The sequence below is a fragment of the Meriones unguiculatus genome, chromosome 14, assembly GCF_030254825.1.
Source record: "Meriones unguiculatus strain TT.TT164.6M chromosome 14, Bangor_MerUng_6.1, whole genome shotgun sequence".
Taxonomy (NCBI): Eukaryota; Metazoa; Chordata; class Mammalia; order Rodentia; family Muridae; genus Meriones; species Meriones unguiculatus.
This window is the reverse complement of record NC_083361.1, coordinates 84,635,704-84,659,201: the sequence shown is the minus strand read 5'-3', so window position 1 is coordinate 84,659,201 and position 23,498 is coordinate 84,635,704. Positions and strand designations below refer to the sequence as shown.

At 49.7% G+C, this 23,498-nt stretch overlaps 1 protein-coding gene across 2 annotated transcripts in view; it reads right to left on the bottom strand.

Annotated features, from left to right (window-relative positions):
* Nucleotides 1–21,573, bottom strand: part of Map6 (microtubule associated protein 6) — a 71,428-nt gene extending 49,855 nt beyond the window's left edge. The window contains exon 1 of one of the 2 annotated variants that reach the window (XM_060367628.1): nt 19,540–21,573. In XM_060367628.1, the coding sequence (XP_060223611.1) occupies nt 19,540–20,951 (1,412 nt within the window). In that variant the 5' untranslated portion in view covers nt 20,952–21,573. The remainder of the gene's footprint in view (nt 1–19,539) is intronic. The other variant, XM_060367627.1, reaches the window with a different exon arrangement.
* Between the last annotated feature and the right edge of the window lie 1,925 nt (nt 21,574–23,498).

Here is a 23,498-nt window from a genome sequence, read left to right as displayed (position 1 = left end):
GGCCATCATGTTAGCATGACCAGCACTTTGCCACCACCTCCTCCTGCAGCCATCTCACTGTCCCAAAAAATTATTCTTGAAAAGAAAAGTAAATAAGGTTTTCTTGCTTAACTTTTCTGTACTCTACATGTTATGATTCCTTCTAAAGGAAGAGGGTCTGAGTGAGGTGGCGCATACCTTTAATCCTAAACGCTCAGGGGGAAGGATAGGAGACTCACTGAGAGTCAAGGACAACTTGGTTTACATAGCAAACTCCAGGACAGCCTCGGCTTCATAGAGAGAAGCGTCTCATACAAACAAACAAACAAACAAACAAACAAACAGGGATAGGAGGGAGAGAAGAGACAGAGACAAACATTGAAGTGATTCCTGGTGATTCTCCTGGGCACAGCCGTGCAGCCCCTCAGCCTGCCTGGAGGTTTCGCTGTGTGCCCCACAGCTGGCACAGCTGCTGAGACCCTGCCCTGGCCACCTCTCATTCAGTGAGCACACAAGGGTCTGTCTCTCTTGGTTCCCCTTGATTTCCACTCTCCCTCATGGCCAGCTGCCACTGTGTCCTCTTGGTAACTTCCACACTGGTTCCCATGGATACCCTCCATCTCTGACAGTCAGGGATCAGAGCAGATGGCTGCCTGCACGGGGTGGGGCCACACTGTAGGATCTCTGAATTATCCAGCACTCTGATTCTTCTGTCTATCCCCTCCCAACACACACACACACACACACACACACACACACACACACTCACTCACTCTTGCTTACACACAAACATACATATATTTTCCCAAATATATACCCTCACATACATACTCATGAATACACACATATATACACTTGCATACAAATACACACATTTATACACACATACAAATACTCATATCCATGCATACGCATATACACACATACATACATTACACACGTACACATATACACATTCACGTACATATTCCACACACACACTCACACACATACACATAGGTACAAACACACGAACATCCTCTCTCTCTCACACACACACCCGTACACACACATGCTTGAGCCTGGCTTTCGCAGGTTGCCGCTGATGTTCCAAACCCTTGTGCAGCACCCGCAGTCCACGTGGTGATGAGCTGTGCGATGGGAGCCAAGACTTCCCCACGATGGTGGATGGAGTTCACCTTCATAAATGGCTGCTTGAACCAAGCCCTTTCTCAGGCGGTGGAGCCTGTGCATGTGTGTAAGGGAATGTGAGGAATAGATTTTAGGCTCTGTCTTAAGTGTTTTTTACTGCTGTGATAAGTCACCATCACCAAGGCAACCCACCAAGGAAATGGTTTATTTGGGGCTCACTGTGTCAGAGAGCTGGTGTCCGTCACCATCATGGTGTCGTGTGGCAGCAGACACGGGTGGCGCTGGAGCAGCAGCTGAGAGCTTACATCTCAGTCTGCAAGCACGAGGCAGAGAGAGAACCAACTGGGTGTGGGCTTTTTTTGATTTATTTTTTCTTTTTCTTTTTTTACTGTATGGCCCTGGCTGTCCTGAAACTCACTCTATATGTCAGGCTGGTCTTCAACTCAGGAATCTGCCTTTGTCTACCTCCTGATTGCTGGGATTGAAGGCTTGCGCCACTACAACTGGCAAAATTTTTATTTATTTATCTCACTTGTATGAGTGTTTTGACTACATACATGTCTTTGCACCATGTGTGTGCCTGTGGAAGCCAGAAGAGGCTTATATCTCCTGGAACTGGAGTTATAAATAGTTGTGAGCTACCGTGTGGGTGCTAGGAATTGGACTCCGGACCTCTGGAAGAGCAGCTAATGCTCTTAACTGCTGAGCCATCTCTCCAGGCCCTTGGCCTTTGAAACCTCAAAGCTCATACTCAGTGACACACCTCCTTCATCCAGGCCACACCATCTCATGCTTCCCAAACATTCTGCCAACTGGAAACCAAGTATCCAAACATACAAGCCCATGCAGTATCCTCATTCAAAACACCACTGGCTCCTAAGGGAGGGTTAGCATGTTAGCCGCTTGGAATCCCTTTACCAAGGCCACACAATAAATAGTAAATGGGAAGGCTTGGGTTCAAGCCAGTGTTTTCTGAGCCTAAGGCATTTCATTGGTCTTTGACATCATGGTTACCAGGTCAGTATACAATTGCAATAGTCTCCCCTAATTCACAGGGATATGTCCCAAGATTCTCAGAGTACGCCAGAAACTGTGGTTAGATGCCCCCCACCTAAATGTGCATGTACCCATGATAAGCTTTAATTTTAAGGCGGGCCTGGTAAGAGAGGAAGAGCGAAAACTATTAATCAAATAAAGCAAGTATAGTGTAATGTAATTAAACTGCCAACATCACTACGCTTCTTCTCTAAGTCTTCACAAAGTAAAATAAGGCTCTGTGAAATCTGACGGTCCGCTGACCACTACTTCCCAGACTAACGGGAGGGCAGCATACACAGCCTGGAAATGCAGGCCAAAGAGATGACCCACCCCCAAGTGAGGCAGAGAAAGATGGTATGAGACGTCATCGGATGACTTAAAATGAAATCTCATTTTAAATGTATGTAATTTATTTCTAGAATTTTCTGTTTAATGATTTTGGACCAACACTGACGACAAGTAACTGAAACCGTGGAAAAACAAAACCATGGAGAGAGAAGAGCTATGTACTAGGTTCCTTGTGATCCTTCCTTTTTCGTCAAAACTTTCTTCTCTTCTTTCCATAGTGCCAATCTTAAAGATGTTTGTTATTTGAAACTATTTATGCTTCTGCTGATTTGTCCTTTTTGACTCCAAGACCCATATCCTGACCCATAGTCAGGACCCATCACCACCACCAACACCGCCATCACCAACAACACAACACCATCATTCATTATCACCATCACCACCTCCATCATCACCAGAATGACCAACATCATCATCACTATCATCACCACTATCATCACCAACAACACTGTCATCTGTATTACCACTAATACCACCATCATCAGGACCACCAATACCACCTCACCACCACCTCAACATCATCATCACCAACAACACCATCGTCATTATTACCACCACCAACAGTATCACCGCCTCACCAACACCATCATCACAAACAATACCGTCATCACTATCACCACCACACCACCAAAACCATCATTATTCCCCAGCATCACCGTCGCCACCACCACCACCATCATCACCAACCACACTGTCATCTCTATTATCACCACCATCTCTATTGCCACCACCAACAGCAATACCATCATCGCATCACCATATTTCCCCTGCCTTCTGGAGCAGTAACTGGCAGATTCAACTGGGACATGCCCAAACACGGATCTCACAGCCATATCCTCAAAGCCTAACGTAGTGCCTCACTCATAGGAAGAGCTGAATTGAACAAGTGACTACAGTAACAGACTCTGCTTGCCTGAAGGCCTCCATCCAACCAGAGGTGGAGCATGCAAATACCACCTCATTAAGGAGATTAATTTATTCTGGACAGGGGCAGCTCCCATGGGCTAAAAGCTCCCCAGAGAGTGATCCTGTCATATAGATTCTTATTTTGTTCTTGGTCTTCTTGGAGGGTGGGAAGGGTTGGTTTTTCTAAGAAAAGATTTCATTATATTAGTCCTGGCTTGCCAGGAACTCACTATGTAACCTGGTTGGTCCTGAACTCAGAAAGGTTCTGCCTCAGCCTTGTGAGTGCTGGGGTTACTGGCATTTTCCACCATTCCTGGCAGTCTTCTTAGTTTCTTAAGACAGGGTCTCACCTGGCTGGGAGGGGCCTGGCTGGAGCTTACAGTGAGGATGCACATGGACAGGATGGACCTGCTTGGGGTGTACCTGGCTTAAGAATTTAAAAAAAAAATAGTACCAGAGTTTGAATGCAGGATCATGTACGTACTAGATGAGCACTTTAACCACTGAGCTACAGCCCCAGTTAGATTAGACTCCTGGCTGGGACCACAGAGCCTCTCGCTAACTGTCTTGCTTTAGGCCAATTCTAGAATTCTGTGAGGAAGTGGCCCTCTCCTGGTGCAGTGCAGAAGCTGAATTCTAGGCAGACCAGTTGCTTCCTGAACGTAGCTCAACTCCACTTACTCTCGGTTGATTTAACCCTTGGTCCAGGGAGGAAATAGCAGCTGGAGACTAACTCCTCAACGGTGAGGACTGTACCTTTCTCTCAGTCGCTAGGAGAGGTGGCGTGGTTACTGCTACATACGGAGACAGAGAGGCCCTTCTGTGCCTCAGTCTCCCGCAGCTTTTCAGCTGTGAGCAGCAGGGCACTGACTGTGTCACTTGGGAAGACTAAGTGACATTACTCTCAGGCTTTCTCAGGCACTTGTTCAGGGAGTGACTGGCCGGTTACACACAGCCTGAGCACGGGCAGCAACAACGGGAAACTGCACGGCCAAGGGGCCAAACACGAGTTTTGTTCAGCCACAGGCCAGGATGTTTTTCTGGTTAGTTTTGTGGAACTGGGCTGGAAGTACATGCTAGTACACACATGCTAGACGAGTGCTCTACCACGGGGTTAGGGTCCCATCCCTAAGGATGGTTTTGTAGATGATTTGATGATCTGATGAAAGAGCACACTGGTTTTGAACCTCTTTCAGACGGTGTTATTTTCCTAAATACCTTTTCCTTTTCTTTCCTTTGTTGTTGATGTCTATTTGTTTGCTTGTTTGTTTTCATTTTGTTTTGTTTTTCCAAAGCAAGGTTTTTCTGTGTGGCCTTGAATTTGTAGATTCACCTGCCTCTGTCTGGGATTAAAGGCATGTGCCACCACCTCTTTCTCTTTCTTTCTTTCTTCTCTTTTTTCCTTTCCTTTTTCTTTTCTTTTCAACAGTCTCGATGGTGGTTGGCCTGGCACACACTATATGGGCCAGGCGGATCTCTAGCTCACAGATATCTGCCTGCTCCTGGCTGATAATCTCTGATAATCTCCTGGCTACTGAGATTTAAAGGAAAACACCACCACACCCAGCTAAAAGCCATTCTTCTCATTAAGAGTATTACTTAAGATGTGGATCACTCATCCACATTATTATGATGTTTTAAATTTTGGCAACAATATCTTTGGGGAAATTTATTTTCTATCTCTTTTTGAAAAGCTGTGTTTCATTTTCGTGTCTGTCTGTGTGTGGCCTGTGGAGGCCGGAAGAGGTTGTTGGATCCCCTGGAGCTAGAGGTACTGGCAGGGGCGAGCTACCCAGTGTGGCGCTGGGAACTGAATGCTGGTCCTCTAGAAGAGCAGAAGGGCTCTTAACAGCTGAGCCATTTCTCCCAGCCCCTCTGCTCATTAGATGAATACCTACATGATATCATTAGCTTGGCATGTTGGCCCACAAAACCTAAAATATTTACAGGTTTTCCTTTTTGGAGGAGTACAGGAAGTTTATTGTGGAAAAGTGAGACAGAGACAGTGGGAGAGCTTAGAAGAAAGGAAAATATAGAGTGGGGAGGGAGACAGAGAATTAGAAGGACAGGCAGGGGGACAGGCAGAGAGAAGAGAAAGAGACCGGGGAAGGGAGGCACCTCACACACAAAGAGGGGGAGAGAAACCAAGGCAAAAATACACACACACAAGGTTTCTCTTGTGGGGCCCTGGCTGTAGATCAGGCTGGCCTTGAACTTGGAAATTTGCCTCCCTCTGTCTCCCAAGTGCTGGGATTAAAGGCATGCACCATCCCCGTCTAGCTACAGTCTTTCCTTTTACAACAAGTTAGCTGACTCCTAGTTCAGGCTGAAGCCACCTTCCCAGACTCATCGCCACCACATCTCTCTGTACCTCTCTGTGTTTTGCCCTCTCCTACCACTGGTCCCATTGTTTGGTTCACTAAAACCGACCTTTCAAGGTCCAGCTCAGACACTGTCCTACTTAGACATAATGTTCCCTGATGTGTCTGGGGCAAAAAGCTCAGGAGCACAGTGGGAGATCCACACGTTTGTTAGCGGGTGTGTGATGCATGACGCCCTGCCAGGGGATGGAGGAATGAATGAAAAGCTAACCTGACTCCTATTAGAAGAGTGGCCTAACTTCTTCCGGAACTGTCTGGCTTTTATTTCTGCCAGTGTCTGCCCTCAGCAAAGAGTGGTCTGTACCCAGCAAGGCTTGTTAAGTTACAAGGATAGAGAATTGTATATGGACCACATGCCACAATGCTATGATTTAAAGATGGCACTCTGAAGCCTTCCTTAGAGCCCTTGGCAGGGTCATCCTCTCACAGGCTGTGGGGGTACAGGGCTGGTGGGCAACACCACTCCCTACTCCTCCCCTCTCCCCTGCTTTTGTCACATTAATTACACCCATGAGACTTCACTTGCCTGCTCCCGTGCCCTCTGAACGGATGCTCAGCACCTGACTTGGGCTTTCAACCCAGAGACCTCACACACTGGAGACTTTCTCCAAACTCAAGCTAGGTGTCTTCCATTGCAGGCCCCGAGAGGGGGCCCCCATCCCTCGGCAAAGACACAGGCCCCATCTACAAGGAACTCAAGCTAAATGGACTTTTGAAAATGTATGTCTATTCGTTTTACTTTATGTGTATGAGTGCTTTGACTGAACGAATGTGCATCACATGCTTAACTTTCAGATCCCATGGAACTGGAGCACTGATGGCTGTAAACAACCATGTGGGTGCCGGGAATCGAACCCAGAGCCTCTGCAAGAGCTAGTGCTCATAGCTGCTGAGCCCTAAACAGACTTCCTTTTGCAGCCCTGCTGAATCATGAGATAGATGTCAAATCTCTAGAAAGCTCCCCAGACTCCTGGGCTCTGGGGGAGATAAAGGGGTAAAGTTGTCAGAGGAGAATAAATGGGTGTTCAGCTGGGATATCAGTGCAGTCCAGGGGACCTTCTCTCCAGTTTGTATGTAGTCCATTTGTTCTGACTGCAGATGAAGCTGAACTCTGACGAGTTGGGAAGAGAATGGAGAGCAGTGGGCATGGGAAGGATGAGAGAGAGCGAGTGTGAGAGAGAGAGGACATCAAAATGCATTATATACATGTCTGAAAATGCTATGAAAATGTATTATTATGTCTCATGAATATATGCTAATGATTATTTTAAAAAATCAGACTTGAGTTGCCAGGCATGGTGGCACACACCTTTAATCCCAGCACTCGGGAGGCAGAAGCAGGCAAACCTCTGAGTCTGAGGCTAGCCAGATCTATGATCTACAGAGTGAGTTCCAGGACATCCAGGGCCACACAGGAAACTCCCGTCTTGAAAAACCAAAAAAGAAAAAAAAAATCAGACTTCAGTAAAAATTAGAACATAGAGCTTTTCTAACCAGATAAATAGCTCCATTTTCAGAGAAATTCAGGCCTGTAGCAATCATTCGTTTCTAACTACTGTCGTTAAGACTCATGTTTTATATTTCTTGTTTTCGGTATGCAATGCTTTCATGAATGACAAAGTGGCAAGAGCCTCATCTCCCTCATTGGATTTATTTTTGCAGGGACACAGTATAAAGCAGTGGCTCGGAAAGCGGATGGACTACATGTGCCCACGGAAGAGCTAATCAAAGCAGTCTGTGGTGCTTTCCCCAGAAACCCGAGAACTTGGTCAAACAGAAAAGTGAAAAGCCAAGTGGTGCTCAGCCCCAGAATAACAGCGGTGAGGGCAGAGCCTACTGACTGCTCATTACAGGCTACACACTGTGTTGAGTGCTGCACACATTGTCCGTCCTGCAGCTTGTTCTATCGTCTAGCTGCAGGCTGGCCAGATGGCTCAGCCCTTCAGTTCCCAGCACTCATGATGGATGGTTCACAACCCGATCTGATAGTTTTTTTTGGCCTCCATGGACTTTTGAACTTACACATGCACAGACACCTACTCCCACCCCCACATACATTTAGTCACATAATTAAAGAATAAAAAATTAAAATTAAAAAAAAATCTAGCTGCAAGCAGGGCATGTTGACACATGCCTGTGATTCCAGCACTTGGGAGGACTGAGCGTTTGGGCCAGCTTTGACTACATAGCAAGACCCTGCCTCAAAAATCATCTGTAAAGAATCTACAAACTGCCAAGCTGGGTCCTGAGGGCAGTGACGAGAGAGGCAGGATTTAACGGAATGTTAGGTCTCTCAACAGCTTACAAGGTGGGTGTCACCGAATCTGTTCAACCAGTGAGGAAAGAGGTCAAGCCACAGGCCCAGTGTCTTTGGTTAACATGTCAGATGCCAGTGGAACTCGAAGCCCCCAACAAAGCTAGACATGTGGGAGGAGCTGGGCGTACAGGTAAGCACTGTGCTTCCTCTGGTCTGTTCCCTCCCACGTGGAGCCAGCCTCTGTGCCCTGACCCCACACAGGCACAGCGCATCTGGCTTTCCTCCATATTCCCCCTTATTCCCACATGCTCCTGCTGCGGACTGCTGCCACCTCTCTCTCTCCCTCACGAGACCAGGTGCTCCCACAGACAGGCATCTGTGTAACTCACTTCTGCACCGCCAAGACTAGTGAGTGCCTCATGGGAGAAGTCACGAGTGTTTCCTGAATGAATAAATGAAGGACTTCCCTCCTAACCTACTCTGTTGCACACTCTCAAAACAAGAACAAAAGCAGCCAGCACGGGCCATGCTCATGCACTGTACAGCCATTACCTTCTCTGTGGTCATCGTGACCCTGTGAGGTCGCTGCTGTGTGACTGTCCCCATTGAACTGACCTTCCCAAGGCCACACAGACTTTAAGTTAAAGTGCAGGGCTCAAATTCTGGTTCTGATGGTCACCAGCTCTTTCTCAAAATACAAGGACCCTCTCAGATGCAAACAACCCTTCCCCCCTCCAGGCTTCCAAGAGAATCACCCAGCCCCACAGGGCCCCTGGAGGCCTCTGGCCCCTGATTGTCACCTTCATGGTGGCCCGCCTGTGACTCAGATGTGTGATTTTTATGTTCGCTCCCTCAGGACAGCAGTCCCTGCAAACAGGAGCATGCACTTGTCACTGGGAACAGGGAGGCCCGGTGTACCAGCCTTTCATGCTTTAAAGATGCTGCATTGAACTTGAAATAAAACTATTAATCCCCCTGCATTAATATTATGGAATTAAGACCAAATAAATCCAACCTAATTCCCTGCTTTTACAGTATAAGCCTCTTTTGCAACAGACTAAAAGCCCCACAGGGCAGGAAGGATTTAGAAAGAAGATGGAGGAGGCTCAGAGAAAACCCTGTGAGTGAAATTGCACATTAGCTAAGTGTGGGGCTCGTGACTCAGCTCAGGATGGGATCTGGCCAGATCCCTGTGGGATCCCTGTGATTTCTATAAGCAAACAGGGCTGAGCCCTCCCGGGGGAGAGCATCAGGTGTGGGAGCAGGAAGCAGACAGGCTGGACGCACAAGCTAGGCCTGATGCTGGAAAGCTCTCACCTCATGCCAAAGTGCTTGCTGGGTCTCACCGTGGAGGGAGAGGAGTCCACGGAGAGCTTGGGGCAAAGGGTGGGGAGGCACCCCTCACCCCACCCCAATGCACAAAGTGATGGGGGTGATGGTGTGTGTTTAGGGACCGGCAGAGGCTAGGTGAGATAGACAGCAGCCCTTTCTAGGACAGCGTGATGAGCTAGAGGGCCAGGGGCACAAGGGATGAGCTGGAGCCACATGAGGCAGACAGGGATATGGTGAGGAGTGAGAGTGATTCTGTGCCTGTCTAGCCACTGACTGGTTATGAGACCTCAGGCCCCACCCTTCCCTAACTCTACATCCTTATATGGTGATGCTGTTAGCCTGGCTAAGTCAGGAGACAGGCAAGTGGATCTCTGTGGGTTAGAGGCCAGCCTGGTCTATGTAGGAAGTTCAAGGCCAACCAGGGCTACATAGATTTACCGTAACAGATCGTTGAGAAGCCTAACTAGAAGGCGGGAAGACAACGGCAACTGAGCCAGAAAGGTACACATGGCGCAAGTGGAAGGGCTCAACTTCAACGCCCAGCAAGCACACAGCAGCCCGGCGTGCGGCGCGGGCAGAGGGGGCAGAGGGGGCAGAGGCGGGAGGCTTCTTAGAGCTCTGTGGCAAGGCATGCTAACCTGGTCAGCAAGCCTCAGGTCCTCACCTAAAGTGTGGTGTCCCCGGTGGGCACGCGGCACACGCGTGTGCGCACGCTAATTAGAGAGAGGTAGAGAGTAAGCCCTCAGCTTCCGCTCTCCAGCGCTCCGCTCCCTCGCACTTTAGCTCTGCTGCCCTCCCTCCTGATTGATCACGGTGATGGAATTGCGAGCCAGCCTCAAAAGGTAGGAAGGAGCTCGAGAAAATGCACTCGAGGAAATGTCACCACCCGACCACGTGGGCCAACTCTCTGAAGTCACTGTAGGAAATGGACAGTGACCACAGGGCACAGCACAGTGAAGGAAGCAGTGTTTCCCCGGCTCTTAAGGGTTTTGTGGCTTGAGGTCTGGGCACAATTTCTCACCCCACAGTAGGCAGGACCCTGCAAAAGCCTTTCATTCATGTGCAAATAATTGCACATGGATGTGGAATAAGTGGGGAAACCATCACTTATTACACATCATTCAATGTGTCTCGCCACTGCAGGAGAAGCTCGGAGGCAGAGACGGTCAGCGACGGGCCTTGCTCTCCTCTTGGGTAGGGAAGGTGAGCACAGAAAGCTCTTCTTGCTGTGCGGAACTTGGATCTCAGTGGCCTTTTCCCTTTTCTCCTCGTCTCCCACCCAGACGAGCATCTGCAGGGTTGTTTCTCTCCAGCAGCCTGGGGTTCTGCTCTGTCTTCTGCTCTGCCCTTTCTCCTGAACATCGGACTATATCTTCCTTTAGTTTATTTACTGTATTTTGATTAAAAGAAAAGTAACCTAAGCCAGGCGTGCTGGCACACACCTTTAATCCCAGCACTCAGGAGGCAGAGGCAGGATAGCCAAGGCTACACAGAGAACCCTATCTCAAAAAACAGAAACAAAAACAAACAAAAATACACTTAGAACCAAGTCTACATGTCTTGATGGTTGACTCCTGTGGACCAACACTCAGGTAAACATACAGAGGACATGTAATAAACATACAGAGGACATGTAACATTTCCATCACCTCAGAAGGTTCCTCGGGCTCCTTCTCAGCCAATTAGCACCCCCCCCCCCCCGCCCACACCACCAAAAGCACCACTGCTCCGACCACCGTCAGTTATCCCTGCTTGGTTTTGAACTTTATATAAAAGGGGTCAGGTCATGCAGTAAATGCAGGCGCATTTTCTTCTTACTTTATGCCTGTGATCCACCTATATTATCCTGTGTCATAATAATTTGGTCTTTTTCATTGCCACGTAGCAGTGGTTTTCAGTAGAGAATAAATTCCTGCCCCAACAGGGTTGTTTTATGGAGATATTTTTATTGCTACAACTCATTGCAGGGAAGGACAGGAAATGCCACTGCCATGATGTGGGTAGAGGCTGTGAGTAGAGGCCAAAGATGTCTCCAAACAGCCTACAAGTTCATAAAAGGGAATTGTCCAGTTGAAACATGTCTAAATGCTGAGATGGAAAATCCACGCGCACCAGTCTTCTATAGCAGTCACAAACTGTCAGAATGGGATGGTTGGAAAAATACACAAAGCTGGGAAGCCGAGACAGAAAAGACCACAAGCCCCAGCCTTCTTCAGCGGGTTCCAGGCCAACTGGGGTAACTTAGTGAGACACAGTCTGAAAAATATCGCTGATGATGCAGCTCGATAGTGGAGCGCTTGCCTGGCATGTACAAGGCCCTAGGTACATCCCAAGGGGTGGGAGGAAAAGTAGGAAGAGAGAGAAAAGACCCCCACAAACTGATTATGGAAGGTCTGATGTTCAACCATATAACAGGCCTCACTGGGGACTGGGCGGGGCAGGACACCCTTCCTTCCCCCGCAGCTCGGAGGACCGCTTGTTTCCCTGACACATAGACTCTTCCTCCATCTTTAAACCTAAAACCGGGCAGCCCAGACTGCCACCCTGCATCACCCTAACGCTGACAGCTGTCTTCCTACACTTACGTGCTCACACTCAGCCCTCCGGGTGATCCAGGCTATTCTCCCCATCTCAAGATCCATCTACACAGCCCCCCTTGCCTTCCTACCTATCCACAAGATCCAGCAATTAGAACGGGGTCTCTTAAAGGCCCCGTTACGCTCCCCACCGTCCCCTGCTATAATCACTATATACCCCTCTCCATCACTTGTGTACTCGTTATTTGGCACACACTTACAGTTTGCTCGTTTCTCCAGAGAAGATGCTATATGCATTCTTGCACACATCTCCTGTGTTCTCAAGGAAGGAGTTGCTGAGTCATAGGGTCAACAAAAGGATGCTATAAAGTGATTAACCCAGCAGTATTTCCACTTTCATCTCCCACTGAGAATCTCTTTGCCAACCTGAACGTATGGCCAATTCAATTTGTCCAAACTGCACCGGTCGCCTCTGAGTGGCACACGCAGCAGGCAAAGGGGATGCCCTAGATGCTCTGCTTCCCCTTTCTGTTTTCCTCACTGGCATTTTATCCTGTGCCATCAACACGTTTGCACCCTTCCTTGCCGAAGGTCTTATCATCGCTCACCTAGACAATGGCTTTTTCTGTTGACCCTGGGGGTCCCAGACTATTCCCTCCAGTCTGTCCTTCCCACTGCTGGCAAAGTTGCCTTCCCTAAAATGCCCGCCTGATTCTGACCTCCACTTTGTTTATAGGATGAAGGAGCTGGCCTGAGCCTGTCTGGGTCCCTTCTTGAGAACTGCTCCCATCTCTTTTAGTACTTTCATTTACTCAAATCGACCTTCCTCACTTAGTGTCCACTCAGATCTTGCAAGCCTCAGTATGCCAATCAGGTTCTCCACGGAGCGCTTTCCGGATAACATTCCAGCATGGTAGAACTGACTCCATTGTCTGTGCCCTGCCTGATCCTGCACTAGTAACTGCTCAGCACACGTGTTTGGGCCTAAAGACACAAGCTCTTGCATGCAAGGGTCACATTATCATCCCAGGACTTACTTCAGGGCCCGACATAGGCAGACACAGGCATTTGGTGGCTTGAAACCAAGTTGAAAACACAATGTTAATGTGACCTGGGAAGAGGAGTGCCGAGTGGAGGGAAAGGCATACACAGAGCCTGAGCTTTCTGGAGACCCAAGGACACACCAGGCACGACAGGTCGTAGGTGCCATCCCGGAAGTAACAGCTCTATTTCTGCAGGGCTGAAGTAAAGACCGTCAGAGTGGTGTAAGGCTTCTAGCTTCTGACAGGCAGAGGGGGGCCTTAGCTAGCTTCTCAGGGAGCGTCTTGGAATCTTTTGGTTGGCAGGTTCATGCCCATCCTGGTATTCACCCCATTTAGCAGAGGCTAGCTGGTACAAGCCGTGAGGCCAATGCTGTTACAGAGTGGCCCCTTAACCCTAAAAGACGTTTGTTAGATTATTCCCATGTTGTGTGGGAGACACTGAGTGATTCTCTATTCCAAGCTTGACTGGGTTTTAGTGTGTGTTTCAGCACACAGTAGGGCCTCATCAGAAGTTCCTAAGTAGGCACGAAGTATAATCTGGCTTACTCCTCCATCTTTTCAGAAAAAGAAGAATGAAGTGAGACTAAAGGTTACTGAAAAGGATTATGTTCGATGGAACCAAACTATCATTCTTTGGGAAGACAAAGAAGCAAAATTAACATTAACAAGTCTGGCCTTGAAAAAAAAGAGAGGACACAAACTAATACCAGATATGAAAAAGATACAGCTACAGGCAAATAGACACTTTTAAAAATTCACAAGAATGCTATTACCAAGTTTATGTCAATAACACTTAAAATTAGAAACCAGAAAATGCCAGTATCAATTGCTGGAACTAGCTCAAGCAGAAATAAAAAAACCTGTATAAATGAGTCACAGCGAAGATAGCTAAGTGGTTGTAAAACATATTCATGAAAAAGAGAGCAGGTCCGGCAGGTGCATAGGAAAACTTTATCAGCTATTCAAGGAGCAGTCCTCCTTAACCAACTTGTTCCAAACAATTTTAAATTAGGGAAGTCCATTCATCTAATTTTATAACCTCTATCCCAATATTATTTGAGTACAGTATGAAAAAATTGAAAATAGCAGACCAATTTCACTTACAAATACACATGCCAATAATTTAGGTTAAAAACAGCAAGTCAAGTTCAGCATAATGAAAAGATTTCTCTTATCTAAGCAAGGGTTTCCCCAGGACAAATAATACGGCTTAGTAAAAGGAAGGACTCTGCTAACATTAAAAAGTAAAATCAGACATCAGTTGATAGAGAAAAATTATTAACTTAAATTATAAAAATTAAAAACTCCTAGTAAAGTAGGAATGTGAGAAGTTTCCTAACCTTTTCTCTGAAAACAAGAGCAGACATCATTCTTAAAGATAAAATGGCAAACACAGTTCTGTGCCCCCAGGCAGACTTCTATTGCCACACACACCAGTCAAAGCAACACTGAATATTCTAATCAATGCTAAACACAACACAAACAAGACACAGCCCTATTGGGAGCCTATCAACAGATTACCACTTACTGGAAATGCATAATCATCCCCTCAACAAAGCTAATTACGGTGTGTAAGGCTCCCAAACACAAGATTTCAGGTTTATTTGTGTGTGTGTGTGTGTGTCTGTGAACGTGTGTGAGTACCCAGAGAAGCCAGAAGAGGGCGGCAGATCCCCTGGAGTTTTGACGACAGGTGCTTATGAGTCGCCTAATGCGGGAGCTGGGAACTCAGGACCACTGCAAGAACAGCTACTGCTCTTAATTGCTCACTGAGCCATCTCTCCAGCCTAGGTGATTCGATCCCTAACTCATTCTATACATGAAGATAAAAATCCAATGAGTTTACTACAGACTAAACTGTAAAAAGCTAATAAAAAACAAAACAAAACAAACAAACAAACCCTATGTGTATGATTATATATCTATATAAGATCTTATGGAGAAAATTACATAAGTGAAGGATGTAACAGACTTGAGTAAAAAGCATGTTTAGTGTGTTTGCCAAAGAAAGCCTCAAGTCCTACTGAGCAACAAGAATAGACTTTGGGGACCCACTTTAACCTCGCCAAATAGCATGTCTGAGGACATGGCCCAGGCCTGGAGCTTGGGAAGTTCTCCAGGCGGCTTTTCCACATCCTGAAGTTTGAAATCCCTGACTTAGGAAGGGGTGGTAACCTGGGCTGGCCGCAGATCACTGAGAATTTTAGAATGTTCACAGGTCTGGGCCACACCCTAGATGTACTGCATCAGAATTTCTGGGTGGGGCACCTGTACACCAGCATTTTTTAAAAGAGTGTGTGTACCCGTTTCCATGCATGTGCAAATCTGTACACACATGTGTACGCACGGGGACGCCCCAGGCTGATGTCAGGCGTCCTCTTTGGTCATGTTCCACTTCACTTTTTTGACACAAGAACTCCCATGGACCTAGAACTCTCTAGTTCACCTAGGTCAGCTGGACATTAGGCTCCAGCGATGTTGCTGTTTGCCCCAGAGCTGGGGCGACAGAGGCACGATGCCCTGCCTGACTGTGTGAGTTCTGGGGATCTGGACTCAGGGCTTGTGCTTACACAGCAATCACGGTAGTAACTGAGCCCTCTCTCCAGGCCCTGCACCAGCGCTTCTGATACTGTGCTATGCACCGAGGTTGAGGTACCTTTCCCTGGGTGAAGATCTCTGTGTGCAGAGAGGCCTGTGGGTCTCACTGCCTTCTCCGGATGAGCATTTCCTCCTGGTGTAACCAGGCAGAATTCAGCCTTTATGCTAGTTAAAGAAGACATAACCTCCTTCCTTACGTAGGATTAAAGCTTACTTACTGGTACCCCAGCACCCTGGCTGGCACATAGCAGGGCTTGGTGGTCATATTACCGGAGCGCATGAGCTGGGGAGAGGCGGCAAGCAGATTGGACAAGGAAGCAAAAACAAAAGAATTCAGAGAGAGCATCGCAATAGAAAGGAAGGAATAATTCTGAAGGGCAGGACCGAGGAGGGTGCTGAATAGTTGGGATCTGAGGTTGTCTTGAGGTGTTGTTAGGATTTGGGCAGAAGAAAATGAGGGAAGTTGGTGCATTGGGCGTAAGCCAAGCCGGACCCGCTATTTCTAACCTTCATGCAAGCCTGGAAGGCAGACACCAAAGGGACTTTTGCTTTCTGACTTCCTGTTATCGCCTTCATTTTCTTTAAGCATTTGCCTCTGGTCTCCTGATTTCACTTTCCAGAGTCTCAGCTGATTTCCTCTATGAAGAGTTTGTTATTAGTGTTCCTACAGGGAGCACCTGCGACCACATCCATCCCTATTAGCTGACAGCGGGGACAATGGGGCTGACTGGGAGGGGAATTTTAATCCCCTCCTTATGACTCATCTATTTTCTAATTGAGGATGCTGGGTCGAATGTCACAAATGGCTTCCCAATAAAATCTACCTTTAAGACACGGTTCTCAATTTTATAGTATTATCTATGTAAAAAGAATATATTAAGATTTTATCAACCTCATGATTATGAATAATGACAAAGATACCTCAGATATCATCTGAATGCAAACATCCCAGGTCAGTGTGATGGGTTATGAATTGGATGGCCTGCTGGAAAGGACAATTTCTCAAAACCAGAGGAGCCCAGGATAGCTGATGTTATTCACTGACAGCGCATTAGCATATATATGATTCTGCATATCAAATGCACATTATATTACAGACCAGTATATGATGATGAGTCATATGTCTCTTTCTCTCTGTTAAAGCAAACTGCTCCCACTGCTGCAATGTGACGGACGTCACTTGTAAAGCCCACGAGAGAGACCAGCCCCAGCGGTGTAAACACACCATGATTTATGGAGAGTGGCAGAAGAAAAGGTCTTATAAATCAAATTGCCATTGATGTGGAGCAAATTTGGTTTCCATGGTGACATTAGGCCCTTTTATAGTGGACATAGGACATTCTTGAATTAAGGAGCTATCCAGAATCACAGCGAGGAAAAGAATGTCAGACAATAGGGAAGGAAAAAAAAATTCAACATTCCAGAGATGCCTATTCACCCCAGACATTTTTTTCTCAACAGTATGTTTCTGCTAACTTATAGAATATATTACTTCTTCACAGCTACTTTCACCCAAAGACCATTTCTCTGGAACTGATTAATGTTTCTTTTGGAACAACAACAGCAGCAACAAAGTAAATTTCACAACAAATTTGTCATAAATTCAAATTGTTCACTAAAGAAATGTTTTTTAGCAAGACATATTTTCTTCGGGTTTCAAAATACAGCAAAAGGGCACTGAAGACCACAAAGTCAAATATATGTATTTTACAGAAAAAGCAACTGAAAAAAAAATCGAGAAGTTCAAAGATTGTTCATAATAGGTTGATAGAATTCTGACAGTGGACAAAAGCGATCATTTTCACTGACTTCAAGAGAATGGTGTCCCCTACTCAAGTCTAACCAGCCAGTGTTCCAGTAACGGGAAATGCGAAGCTGGTGTGCGTACCTATCACAGGTAAGATTTTCTTCCAGGGGAGACTGCCATATGGAACAAAGGCCCAGACTAACACTTGCAGTGAACTGCATCTGAGGGGCAAGCTCATTTTCTAGCTCTCAGGCCCATCTTCCCCAAACAGGACGACCCCAGCCAGCTTAGAAACATAAACTGAACACGATCACCCAAGGCAGCTTGGGAACTTCGGCTCTCTGAGTTGAACTGGCATGATCTCTATGAAGGTGAGAAGGGGGCAGATCCTGCTGGGTGGCTGCCAGGCTCCCCCTACCAGGGCCTGGCAGAATGGAAACAGGAAGGTGAAAGGGGGCAGCAGGAATCCGATGCCAGGCTATCCACTGAGGTCTGTAACCTCTCAGATAAACGAACTAGGGCTTGTGAGCATGCGTGCCATGGCAGAACCAGAAAGGTATATTTTGGTTTGTGTATAGGGGGCTTAATGCCATTTCTTGAGTCTTTCCTTCTCTCCTTTGGTCCTCCATTGCTAGTGTAAACATTACTGTGAAAATCCCACTTCCCTGTGTCTGTCCAAGGAAAAGGAGCGTTGTCCTTGCTTGACCCAGAGCTTTGAAAGGCAGTGATACACCTCTTCTTCTGGGAGACCAGCATGGCTGCGATGCCAGTTAACCCAGAGACAGGTACCTAGTGGGAGGCAGAATGCGGGAAGACTTGGAATTCTGAGGCAGGGGTCTGGTTTTGCCCTAACAAGAGAATCTATGTACATCCGTCTTCCTGCTGCGTTGTGAAGGTGCGTTTGTCTTGTCCACCGAAGAGGCCATATACAGCGTTGGCAGAAGACACTAACTCTACAGCCCTTCCTTCCACGCTTGCAGTAAAAAGCATTTAACTGCCATGGTGCCAATGAAACAGCCCAGGAGCCACACCTGCACCCTGCCAGCTCAATCACTCAGCACACAGCTGCTCCTTCACGACCCCAAGGCCAGCGTTCGGCTCAACCAGGATCTATCAGCTAATCAATGCTGGTTGAAACATAAAGGAAGGCCCTAAAGCTAAACATTCAGACATATACATTGGATGAAGGGGGAGGAGCAGGCTGGAAGACCAAGACTGCAGCACACAGAACAGCTTGTAGAAGCTGGTGGGGCTGGGGTGGGGCAGAGAGGAAGATGGAGGCCGTTTCCAGGCTTGAAAGCATTCATTCATCATGTGCCAGAAAGGAGAAGAAATGCATCTACTGAACAGAGGAAGAAAGGAGCTGCCTCAACAGGCAGGAGGGCTGGGCGTATCTAGGAAGCAGAAACAGGCATCATGTAGGAGATTATAACGGAAACAAAAACGACCAGGCGCGGCCAGTTCTCCTGAGTCACCTCTCCCAGTCCACCCAACAGCTAGCGCAATGTTTGGCATTTAGGCAAGATCAAAACTGTACAGAGTATGTCCGTGTAAATCAGCACTTGTGTAGACAGTCCTACCACAATTGTTATTGATTGCGTCTCACAGATGAGAACTTGAAGCCCAGGAAGGTGAAGAAGCTTGCCCACTGTGTCAAAGCTACTGAAGAAGGCGGAGGGAAATGACTTCGAAGTACTAGTGGTTGAAGAGTGAGTCATTTGTAAGGATCACGTGGGGCAATCTAGAAAAGGGTGTGGCGCTTGAATGTGGGCCAGGGACGGGGAGAGGAAGCGGGGAAGAGAATGAAAGGGACTTGGGAGGAAAAGGGGTCGCATGGAAAGAACTGAGAAGTGAATGGGGGGGCAGTGGTGCCAGCTGGGGGGGCCAGTATCTAGGATCCAGGTGAATGGGGGCCAGGAGGAAAGGGCACATTAGCTGGGAGGAAACTGACAGGGTCTCTGTGGGGCAGGCTGGGTGCTGAGCTAAGAGGCAGGGAGGAAACTGTGGCTTTGGGATGCCACAAAGAACAGGCTGGGAAGACCAGCGTGGAAAATGTTCAGGGCTTTCCTACAGGGCGGGGCAGAGAAGGCTTGGTGGTGAGGCTCTGGAATGTGCCTAGGGAGAGGGCGTGGTCTGGCACGGGAGAGGAGGCTGAAAGAGAGGCTTTGGGTGGGGAAAGTGAACCGTGGTGGTCCTCTCAAGGGGATGAGATGACCAGCGTCACCCGTCGCCTCTGTCTCACCTGTAGGAGCTGCTCACTGTGCCTGTCACCTCCTCCCGGATTTGCCTGTTGAGGGCATCTGCCACGGCACGCCCTTTGCCTCCTTCGGACCCTACGGCTTGGGCCTGGGCAGCGGGTGTCTGCTCATACCCTTCTGAGCGACGCACCATCCAGGCCGGTCCCGCCTTCCTGCGTGTGTCGCGCGGGTCCGCACCAGACGCCTTGCCCGCTGCAGGGCCGCCCTCCTGGGTCAGGGACTGGGCAGGGGGCAGCGGCGTCTCCTCGTGGCCTTCGGTGCGAGTCACCATCCAGGCGGGCCCGGCCTTCCTGCGTGTGTCACGGTGGTCCGCTCCGGACGCCTTTCCCGCTGCAGGGCCGCCCTCCTGGGTGAGGGACTGGGCAGGGGGCAGCGGGGTCTCCTCGTGGCCTTCGGTTCGAGTCACCATCCACGCGGGCCCGGCCTTCCTGCGTGTGTCGCGCGGGTCCGAACCGGACGCCTTTCCAGCTGCAGGGCCGCCCTCCTGGGTGAGGGACTGGGCAGGGGGCAGCGGGGTCTCCTCGTGGCCTTCTGTGCGAGTCACCATCCACGCGGGCCCGGCCTTCCTGCGTGTGTCGCGCGGGTCCGAACCGGACGCCTTTCCAGCTGCAGGGCCGCCCTCCTGGGTGAGGGACTGGGCAGGGGGCAGCGGGGTCTCCTCGTGGCCTTCGGTGCGAGTCACCATCCAGGCGGGCCCGGCCTTCCGGCGTGTGTCACGGTGGTCCGCTCCGGACGCCTTGCCCGCCGCCGGCACCCCGGCCCCTCCTGCGCCCTCCGGGTCCCGGGCTTCGGCGGAGGTCTGCATGGGCCCGCGCTCTTGGCTCTGGGGCCGCCGCTTGGGCACCCCGAGAACAGGCGGGGAAGGCTGCGGAGTGGCGGGGATCTGCACCGGCTTGGGGATCCAGGGGTGGTCCCCGCGGCGGGGCAGCGGCCAGGCGCGGAAGTCCTTCTGGTACTGGGTCTCGCGCTCGAAGGGCGCGTCGGACGGCTGGTACTCGCTGCGTGGCCGGCAGCTGGGCTCGGGCCGCTGCACCTTCCAGGCGCGGTAGTCCTGGCGCATCACCGAGTCCGCCGGGCCTGCGCCGGAAGTGGAGCCCGAGGCCGCGCCCAGGCCCTGCCCGCTCCGGCCGGGGGCGGCGGCCGCCTCCCGGTCGCCGCTGGGCCCGGGCGCCGGCCCTGTTGCCCGGGCAACTGCATCAGACTCTCCCTGGGTCGGCTGCGTCTCTATAGCGACAGCGCGCGGTGGGGGCGCTAGCGCGGGCTGCGGCGGCGCGCCTGGGTGCTCCGTGGCCTCCGAGTACTTGGTGAAAACCAGCGGCACCGCAATGTCCGCCTTGTCCAGCTGGTTCCAGAACCGGGCGATGCAGCAGGCCCTGGTGATGCACGGCCACGCCATGACGCTAGGTGCAAAACCTGTCCCGTCTCTCTCTGTGGTCCTTTCGCCCCGACCCAGACCCGCCTGTGTGGGTCCCACCGCCTCCTCCCCCTCGCGTCCGTTTGCCTCGTCCTCCTCCCTCAGAGAGCACCTGGGGCCGAGGTGCAGCTGAAGGGCCGTCAGGTCTGTGGATCACCGGCTGCAGACGCCTTCCGCAGAGGACCCGCTGTGGACGGCGAAGGCTGGGAGCGAGGCTCCGCGTCCCAGGGTCCAGGCCTAGGGCGTTTGGGCGCGCCCCCTCTGCGGCTGCCGTGCCGTGCAGACCCCGGCCGAGCAAGGAGACGCTGGGCAGAGAGGCTGTGGGCTTAAGCCATGGCTGGGCGGGATCCGCAAACGAGCTCGTGTCTCCTTTCCGTCTGGTCCAGCCGGCCGCCTAGCAAGGCTCGGCAGCGGTCACCTCCAACCCAGACAGGGCAGAGAGCACGACTGCCTCCGCCGTATCGGTGCCCCCGGTGATGCCGCAGCCGCCGCCGCCGCCGTCTCTGCAGCAGAGAGGCGGCCCCACCCTTTTTTGCGGCTCTGCGGGGCGGGGGGTGGGGGGAGGCGGTGATCAAGAAGAGATGCTGAGAGTGTGCGCGCTGCAGAAAAAAAAAAAAAAAATCACCTGCTGTCGTCAGCGCGCGCTGCTGAGAGGTTGCCCTCTCCCTGTCCCCTCCTCCCTTCTCTCTGTCAGCTCCTCCCTCCTCGGTTCCCAGGCAACGGCAGAACTGGGTCCTTGATAGGTTCAAGTCCCAAGCTCCTGAGGACTTGCTGTCCTTGGGTTGCTAGCCTCACAACCTGGACCGAGGCTCCTCTTTTGCAAAATATTCCCAATCACTGGCTACTAAATTAAAACAAAGCAGCTAAGAAACTCCTCCCCAATGGAACGTCTGTTCCAGATTAGATGCTTTTGCTTCTTTTAAAATCCATTTTACTTTTGATTATGTGCTTGTGTTTGTGGGTGGGTGCATGCACGTGCCTGCTGAGGCCAGAGGGGTCAGAATCTCCTGGTGCTGTAGAGGCAGTTTATGAGCTCACACCCTGTCCCCATACCGGGACCTAAACTCGAGTCCTTGTTTGTTTTTACCACCCAGCCGAGCTTCAGACCCCGACTAGATACTTTTCAAAGGTTAGCCGCTGTTGTCCGGCAGTCGCCAGGCCGCACTTACACTCGTGCTGGCTCCTGACCCCAGCCTCACCTGTGTCTGTAAGGGCTCCGCTGGTGCAGATTCGGAGATGCAGGATGGGGGTACTGCGCTGCTCCTTCTCTAAGCGACCCCTGAGAAGCAGCGGCTTCTATCCTCCCAGGGAAAAGGTGGTTCTTCTTCAGCCCAGCGGCTACTCAGGGGAAAAGGATGGGAGACAGTTCCCTAGGAAAGGGCAAGACTTTCCCTGGAGGGCTTCCCTGTCGTGTTCCTGCCTTATTTTCTATTTGGAGTTGAACAGATTTGGGGATCCAATGGACCTGGTTTTGGCTCTGATACTCTTTGTGACTCGGTTGTCTCTTGGGCTGTAGTCCTCTCGTGAGGAATGGAGGAGCTAAGAGGTGCTTTGGAGTGGTTTCCTGAGGAGAGTTGAGCACCCAGAGCAGAAGCATGGAGTCCATATTCAGGGACTTGGACCCTGGCTTCTGCACTTCTGGCTGTAAGGTGTGGACAAATCATGGAAACCCCTGACTCTTAATTTCACCCCTGAATTAAGGTATCTACGCCGAACCTGCAGAGTTATTCTGAAAACTGGAATGACACGATTCACTAGAAATATTAGCTGCAGCACTTGGAATATTTGGGGCTTCTTCAGCAGCAGCTCTTAATATGCAAATGGCCTATCCAGAAGTTCCACAGGCAGAGACTCCCAGAGAAGCCACTGAGAAGCCTGCTCCAGGAGACCTCTGGCTTCCTCGTTAAAAAACAAAACAAAACAACAACAAAACAGAATTCACTTTCTAAAAATTCCTGTTACTTGCTTACTCTTAACTGAATTAATGTATATGTGGTGTGTATATATGTGTATGTATCTAAGGGAGGACACTGGTACTCTGCCCTGTCATCCCCTGTCATTTCCTCCAGAGACAAGGCTTCTCACTGAATCTGGAGCTTGGCTGGCCAGCAAGCCCCTGCGGTTTCCCCGGCTCTGCCCCTAGCAGAGCTGGGGTCCCAGGTGCTCACCGGCCACACCCGGATTTTTACTTCACTGAGTAGAATTTGAACTGATGTCCTCATGGTTACACAGCAAGGGAATTCTGGGAGGGAAGAGTACATTATCATAAGGTGAGGATGCCTTCTGAGGGGTGGTCCCACTGGGTTAACCCTTAAGAGGAGACAAAGTCAAAGTCATGTTGCCAGATAGAGGTAGATTCCATCCTTTACGATATGGGTAAAGTCAAGCAGGAAGCAGTGGTTCAGATTAGAGCTGACTTAGTAATAAACCTTAAGGATCCTTTGTATATTTCCATGCTTGGCATCTCCTTTTTTCTGTGTTAGGTAATACTTCTTTACATGGCTATAGCATAGTTTATCTATCCATTCA